At 38.1% G+C, this 8,269-nt stretch overlaps 1 protein-coding gene across 2 annotated transcripts; it reads right to left on the reverse strand.

The window, feature by feature from the left end:
- Positions 1-1,261: 1,261 nt before the first annotated feature.
- Positions 1,262-7,901, reverse strand: LOC120295720 (probable serine/threonine-protein kinase PBL11). 2 transcript variants are annotated; one of them, XM_039317159.1, is made up of 6 exons: positions 7,202-7,901; positions 4,963-5,420; positions 4,753-4,888; positions 3,664-3,800; positions 3,466-3,583; positions 1,262-1,880 (listed from the first exon to the last, which is right to left on the reverse strand). In XM_039317159.1, the coding sequence occupies exons 1-6, from the start codon at positions 7,755-7,757 to the stop codon at positions 1,852-1,854; spliced, it is 1,434 nt and encodes a 477-aa protein (XP_039173093.1). In that variant the 5' UTR covers positions 7,758-7,901; the 3' UTR covers positions 1,262-1,851. The 2 variants fall into 2 exon arrangements, with proteins under 2 accessions (XP_039173093.1, XP_039173092.1); XM_039317158.1 differs by lacking the exon at positions 1,262-1,880 and having other exon boundaries at positions 3,074-3,583.
- Positions 7,902-8,269: the final 368 nt, after the last annotated feature.

Genomic DNA, 8,269 nt, shown 5'->3' on the forward strand with positions numbered 1-8,269 from the left:
GTGAGCAAAGCAATCATTTAAAACATTGTTGACTGACAGGAGATGGAAAACACCTCTTCCGAAAGCATTGCGTTGAAGCCGAGTTCATTTCCCGCCGATGCCACACCGCCCCCAAAAAATTGATGTCCACGGCAGCAGTGGCCCTACAACTAGAAATTGCCACGGAAGAAATCAATAGATTGAAACGCTTTCAGGCATGAAAGCACATGACAAGCGCACGCAAAAGTGAAACTCGGAACCCTAGAAATGGAGGAACGAATAGAGTACATCGGATTGTGGGGAGGCCAAAGTGAAGGAGTGGACGGAGACGTGGAAAGGGCAACAATCGAGGGAGTGCGGAGAAAAGAAATCTGGGCGATGTGGCAGGAAAAAAGTTTTTCTTTTTTTGGTAACACAATAATAATTATGGGAGCTTCGTTATTCTTCCTCAGTACAAAAATGTCTTTGTTGAGGTTTTACTGATATTAAAATTAATGAGATAATGCACATCCTCTTGTATAAAAGCATCATCGATTCTGTGCCCTAAATTTGTTTTCAAGGTGATAAGTAGGTTAGGAATAATTAACGTGAATTAATATGTAATTGAATTTAATCAAGTTCAACTATATGAATAGATTGATTGCAAAATACAAAAGGAAAAGGTATTATTACCTGAAAAAAGTAAGAATATCTTTGATTAGATTTAAAGGAAAAGAGAACAAAAAGGAAAAGAAAAAGAAATTATAGAAAATAATACACTTTATATTTATTAATGGGAAAAATAAACAAAAAAAAAAAAATAGAATATCTCAGAAAGAATAGAATAATATGAAAATAAAAAATCAAAGAAAAAGCTTGGAGGCGCCATGGCACCAGCATTTCAACCTCTGTCCTAGGCGTGGTTAACGGGGCCGTCACCTACTTGGGCCGGTCTCGCAGCCTCTGACAATTTTTTGGGTTGGGCCGCATAGGCCCAAATAAAAATAAAATAAAAATAAAATAAAAGATTGCCTACATTGAATTCTCAAATACCGGTTTCAACAAGAAATGCTGGCCCAAAAGAATTTCCAGCAATTTATTGTAGCTGAAGTCTGAATGAGAAGAACCGTGTATTTTTACATAGCAAGCGAATTAGCAATTCAAACGAGCAAGCACCCCAGTTTTGTGAGAAACAGAAATACAACGAGATGATTATTGAGAATGAGAACATGTGTCAAAGACATGCCACAACGTGGAAAAGCTCCATACATAATAAATTTCGCAGGAAGAGGTACGTCAAATAGATACAATCAAAGGTAATCATTATCATTAAAACACTGTAGAGGAGAGATAAGGTACCAATGCCCAAGTCTCAATTTCGGGCTTCACCTCACCACTTCTCAATGGATGACTTTATAAACGTAGCATAACTCATACTATATTTTTCTCTATTGACATTTCAATAATTAGGAGTGAATATTTATATGGAAGCCAAAACTCCGGCACCAAAAAAGGAAAGAGGAGAAAAAGAGAAAAATGGGGTTGAATGCCGACTATTTATAGGCACATTGCCGCAGTTTATCATTGGCTTCCAAAGATTGGTGGTGTGGTGGCATGGATATGTGTTGGTCCCATCCGGAAATGAAGGAGCTGCATTCCTTGAATTCACCATGATTTGAGTTTGGATGCCATTCCACGGCTAGCGCTTCCCTGTCTTGTCCTCAATATCTGATGTACTTGGCATGTATGGAAGATATTGGATAGTCTTCAAAACTTTGACAACTTCACTCATCCAGGGACGAGAATCCGGATCTAGTTCAAGGCAGCCAGCAGCCAACTACAAAGCAATCTGGGCACCTTTTTCTGAGTACTCACTTGTGAGCCTTGGATCCATCAATTCGGGCAAAATTCTTTCATCTTCCCTATGTGACCGAAAGTACAAACGTCCACGACCAATAAGGTCAAACGGTTTTTCATTGACTAGTTACTTCAAAAATACAAACGATCATTTTTAGGAAAATATTTTCCAAATCAATTGACCTTTTAGTTTTAAAGTTAAATTTTGCTACTCCTAAATGATAAATAGGAAATTATAATGAGAATAAACACAAATCACGATCTACCGCATGTAGCCCTAAAGCACATAAAACAAAGAAACAAATAATACCTGGTATGGATTTACGTTTTTAAGTAATTATCTATTGCTTGTAGGACGGACGACTACCACATTAACCGGCTACTCTAAGAAACCTAGATTCTCCGTTATGAACTAGGAACCCTTCAGACATGTAGCGTTGAAGCATATAAAAACTTACAGGGAAAGAACTTTAATTATGAATCAGTTTCCGTAATTACTGGTTGTGCATCCTATCAAAAAGCACCATACCTGATGGGGATCAATCAGGTGTTCGAATGGTATAGTGGACTTTCGGTCGTTAATAAAAAGAATAATAAAATCAAAGACATATATATATATATATATATATATATTTCACTTGCCAGCATTGCACGATTAACGTGGATTACGAATTCGCCTAATATGCACCCTCAAGATCCAATTTTCATATACTTGTAATCAGCCTTTATCATTCCCAAAGGCTGAATAAATCTAGATCACCTAGGAAAACTGACTCGTGAGGGTCCAGCAAATTTTACAGGTTCCTCCTGGACAAAAAAATATGAGAAAGACACCAGACATTATTCTCAGAGGAAACAACAGTTGAGAGATGCCTCCGACGAAGAAAAGGACTGCAAGTACTGAGCACCGATCAGTCATTCCACAAGGTACGCTGCGCGTAATGTTCCAGAAGTTCAAGCAAGAAATATGCAATATAATCCATCCAATGATAAGATACCCCAAGGACTGAAAGTAAGGGAATAACATCATTTGGAAACACTCCCCCTCACACTTAATCCGAATCTCTTTGTCTAGTACTAAGTGTGAACATATTTAATTAAAAAGACAAATGAGGTATGGAAATGTTTGAACTTAGGACTTCTAACTCTGACCTCTTTGTCTAGTACTAAGTGTTGACATATTTAATTAAAGAGACAAATAAGGTATGGAAAGATTTGACCTCGGGACCTCTAACTCGATACCATATGAGATTTTGGTAGACTACTACCAACTATTCAAAAAATTTAAGCTGTTAGATGAAAATATGGTTTAATATTTAATTACTCCAACACATACCATTCCTGCAAATCATGACAACATATGAGGACAGAGCAGAGACAGGATGCACAAAGAGAAAATTAGGTTATATCGGTATATGACCGTCCCTCTAATTTTCTTGTCTTTGGTCACGATTGATATCTACCTAATTCAATTCAGTTCTTTGTCAAAATTGGTGCACATGTTGTGAATGAGGTGTGTAGATTGGGGCTGTTCTCTCCTTTTCTATGCCACAGGATAATTTGACATGTCAAAAATCTTACTCAACCACTTTTGTGCAGGTTATTTGGACATCTCTCATCCACAAATTGCTCGTAGAAACATACACATACCACGCATTAAGTATTCCGGGTCAATATAGCCAAGTGTTCCTACGACAGTGCCGGAGTGAGAGTCATCTCCCTCGAGAACAGTTGCAAGTCCAAAACCAGTAAGCTTGACATTGTAGTCCTAAAAAGACGAGTAATGGAAAAGTCAAACATCGTGATTAAAAAGGAAAAAGGAATGTCACCCCAGCTTTTGCTACCTACATCATCTAATAGGATCTTGGAAGGTTTAAAATTACGAAATATCACTGGCGGTTCTGCCTTCCCATGAAGAAAAGCAAGAATCTCTGCAGCTTGCAGCGCTATTTTCGTCTTGTTACGCCAAGTGAGAGGCAATTCCGCTACACAGCCCACAAAAGAACACAAGAATTAACTAATAAAATATTTGTCATCACAGATAAATCAATATTGCCTTTCTGAAGTCACCATAGTCAAAGATACTTTGGTTAAAACTGATACCAACTTTTGAAAAATAACTGCTGAGAATTAGTAGGCAGGACAAGAATATGGTAGAAACTACAGCAGGATTCCCTTTCTTTTCTCATGAAAATGAAAATAATGCTTATGCAAAGGAATATGCCCTACTATTAAAAACATTTAGTATCTTTCGAGAGTTGTTCAATTGGCAGGCATGTCCCTTCCATTAAATATCATTACTAGCATACTTGCAAGCCTTGTACTAAGTTTGATCCTCAATACGATACAACTCTAGTGTTCTTGCACCTAAATGACCAAGTTAGAGAGAATTAAGCCTCAAGATTCCCTAAGATGTACTACTGAGAGACAAAGATGATAAAACGTTACTAAAATCACACACGGACGAAGCTGCTAGAAAGTGACATTTCATGACCATATCACATGATCTTCCGCTATTTCTTTTTCTTTTTCCCTGGCATCGAACTATAATGTCCTCTGAGTATATGATAACATTGAAAGTCTCTGGTATTGCATCCTTTTGGTCGGTGGCACATCAAAAAAGCAATTTACATATATAAAAAAAATTCAGGCAGAAGAACATTCAACAGAGTATGAGCATTGTAAATTATTTAGGAAATTATGGTTCTGAACCCTACAATCTTCTGGAAAGACGTCCATAATAAGGACAAGTGACATTTTTTCCTCCTTAAAATTATTATCCAGATTCTAGTAGCAATCAAATAGTTTTCGTGGGAGACATGACTTCCATATCCATATAGGTGGGTCGTTTTACCGTGAGTACTTATATAGTACGAACATAATGTAGGACATGTCATTAAGGGCACCAAGCACATGTTAAAGGACAAGTGCGCATACTTTCAAAGAGGTGATCTTTCAAGCTCCCTCGTTGCATATACTCATATATAAGAAGCCTTTGGTTCCCTTCCACGCAATATCCAATTAACTTTACCAAATTTGGATGCACTAGATGACCAAGAATACTCACTTCAGCCTGGCACGTGGAAAGTGCAAGAGTTCAAAAGTCATACTAATCCAGAAAGAAAATATCATCACATGAAATATTACCAGCCATCGTTCGTAAGCCAGCTGCCCACTTAGCTCGAAAATCTTAACAGCAACAATCAACCCAGTGCCAGGGCTGGCAGGAGCAGTCCCATTTTCTTCAATCCAACCCTTAAAGACTCGGCCAAAACCGCCTTGACCAAGCAGACCCTCGGGACTAAAGTTTCTTGTAGCTAACTTAAGATCCTTTAATGAGAATTTCCGCAGCTGAGGAGCGACTACTAATTTCTCATTCGTAAATCCACGTACAGAGCCAAAACCACCTTTACCAAGAAGACTTGCAGCACTAAAGTTTCTAGCAGCTAACTTAAGATCTTTAAATTTGAATTTCCGCAGCCAAGAAGCAACTTTAGGTTCCCTTTTGAGTTTAGAAGTTGAACGGTCTGCATTAACAGTGGTTGTAGACGAAACCACAGTAGGAGCAGGCTGCTCTCTGCTTGCATCATTTGGAATACTTTGTGCTGCTCAAATACGAAATTAGCATATCAGACGAAACAAGTGACCATCGATTTGGGTCACATAGGGGAACAATAAGCACCAAGCCACTTCATCTAAACAGGAATTAAAAGATGAATCAACTAATCTGCCAGTCGGCGTAGCACCTGTTACTTTTCCAATTGAAGTAATTATTCAGTCCCAAATAGAGGAGGGTATGTAGCCACCTACGTGGATATTTGTGGTTGACAACAGAAAACTATGACAACATATTCAACTTGCAATCAAAGCGATGGAAAAGATTAAGCAGCAATATCTCTTGATATAGACTAAAATAATTCTATGCAACCAATCTCTGACGTACTTTGCTCATTCTTGTGATATCACGCCCTCAACCTACTCTAGATCTGTCACAAACTTATGTCTTCCTATGAGAAGCATCGCTATCATCACCCTTTGCTAGATAATCTACAACACACAATAATTGTTAGTCACTTCCATACCAATATAGCCAAATAAAACTCTGGGAACAAAGAGCACTCCTAAGGACACTGGCAATCAACTCCAGCTTGACAAGTGTTAGTGGGGCAAATGCATGAGCCGTCAAAACGCAAAACCAGAGTTAGACTATAAGTCCACTATAACAAGCTACATATAATAGTAATATATCCCACTTTGCTTCTTTTGGGGCTTATAAGGGTCCTATAGTCTGCATCCACTCAATACTTAAACTTTCACATTGGACTTTTAATTTGGTACTAGAGCATAAACTCGATTTTCCATGCCCCATTTAACATTTCATTTCAAGTGGGTTATTTTCCTATCTTATTCCTAAAGTGCATTCATCATTTAATTTTTCCGGGGTTGCATATGAGAGGGAGTATTAAAGTGTTGAACATCATTTTTTACAGAGCTTATGATAACCTTCGTCTTAAGTAGCGGCAAATAGCAGTCGGCAAGAATGGAATTTATAACAATATGGGGCATTGTTGGCCCTATTGTGGTGATTTCACGTCCAATGAGGTTGATATGCCCGCATCCACGATTATTGCAATGCAAACAGTAACACAATTTGAAAATTTTATATACACGTAATCTCTCTTTCTTGCCTTATAACTTAAACCTTTGGTTGGACTTTGTAACATAAACCAAACATTAATTTCAAGTTCATTCTTTCACAAGACCAAAAATAAATAAAAAGTATGTTCCTTTCCTTTTTTCCGGTATAGTACCTCCAACAAACACAAGCAGAATATCATGAAATAAGATCTTCATATCACCAGATAAAAAGTACAGTAGTTCCACAGAATGTAAAACAGGAATTTAGATTATCTATTCACAATTGACATTGATAATAACTCCTCGGCACTCTAATAAAGAAATTCTCCTACCAAAAAATAGTAAATAAGCCAGCTAGTATTTCGTCAATCTACAAGCTTGAAGCCCGTTTACAGCAGCAAAAATAGACTAGCAATCCAAATCACTGCACACTAATGCTGTGCCGATATTTGGTTTTGTACACTGAAAATACATGCATCAGAAGCAGTCATAGTTCTGAAGCTAACATTAGAATGGCCAGAATATTGTATAGTTAGCTGTCGCCGCCTCATTCATAAACATTTCAAGGGTGATATCAGATATCCGATTTGAAAGGAGATCAGATTTCATTCAGATAAATGTTAACTTTCCAATTTTCTCTTCCCCTGCAGCTTTTAACTTGTTCAATCAAATGCATAAAATGAAAGGGAAAGAAAAAGACAGGCATCATCTCAACAGAACAATGCTCTTCGCTGATAATTACTCTTACCTTTAGTCCCTGTCGGATGATTGCAACAGATTTCATCAGGTGATGGACTCTTGAGATTCGGACAATCGATAATGCTCATTCGTTCCAAGTTTGGTGCAACGCGTAAGCCACCGGAAATGCTAATGAGTTCTGGCAACGAGAATAGGGATATCCTTTTCATGTTGGGGAGGAAGTGAGTACTCTCGTAAATAGAAGTATCTTCACACGTCACTAAACTTGAGACAACACGGCAGTCTTTGACTTTGAGCTCTTCTAAGCTATCAAGATTTTCCAGTAGGCCAGGTGTGAATAGAGTAGTCAACCGAGGGCATGTGACTAAGGCCAAGCATTTAAGATGAGACAAGGATCCTCGATGCAGCGGCCCCTCATAAATGCAACTCAAACTCTTCATACGATATACATAGAGATATTCAAGTGACTTGAGAAGTCTCGTTTCATCCTCCAATATTTCTGATACAATTCCACTTCTATCAGCTTCATCGTACATGTCAGTTCCATCAATAATAACCCAAATCTCATTACACTCCCCAATTATGCAGCATTTCAGTTGCTCCATGTTCTCAATCCCAAAATCAGATAGCTAAGTGATATCCGTATGGCGGTCTAAGAAAATGCAGAAGCATGCCGAAGCATCTTCTGGATATCTATAGGCACCCCCACACCATTTACATATTTCAGGGATCTATCCCAGTGCAAACTCAAGATCTACTAGAGTCGATTCATTATGCGTTTATCATGATTGCCAACAATGAATTTGAAATGTGACAATGATCTAGACACCTTGTATGTACCAAACCATTTGAATTTCCTCAGATATTCCACTCGCGGAAGGTACAATTTAAGTGTATCCAGACTTATCAAGCCACAAACGTCATCAACAATAGCTTCCACAACACTCTCCCACCTCTCATCCTCTGGATTTACATCAATACTTAATTCTTCTAACTGAGATAACGCGGAAATATTGCCTTGAGGAATCAACGCATTTGCTCTCACAGATTTTGTGCCCTGATTTATGCGTCGGCAAAAAGATACTTCTAAGCAAGTGAGCTTTGTTAGCTTTGCCAC

This window comes from Eucalyptus grandis, chromosome 7 (genome assembly GCF_016545825.1).
Source record: "Eucalyptus grandis isolate ANBG69807.140 chromosome 7, ASM1654582v1, whole genome shotgun sequence".
NCBI classification, from domain to species: domain Eukaryota; kingdom Viridiplantae; phylum Streptophyta; class Magnoliopsida; order Myrtales; family Myrtaceae; genus Eucalyptus; species Eucalyptus grandis.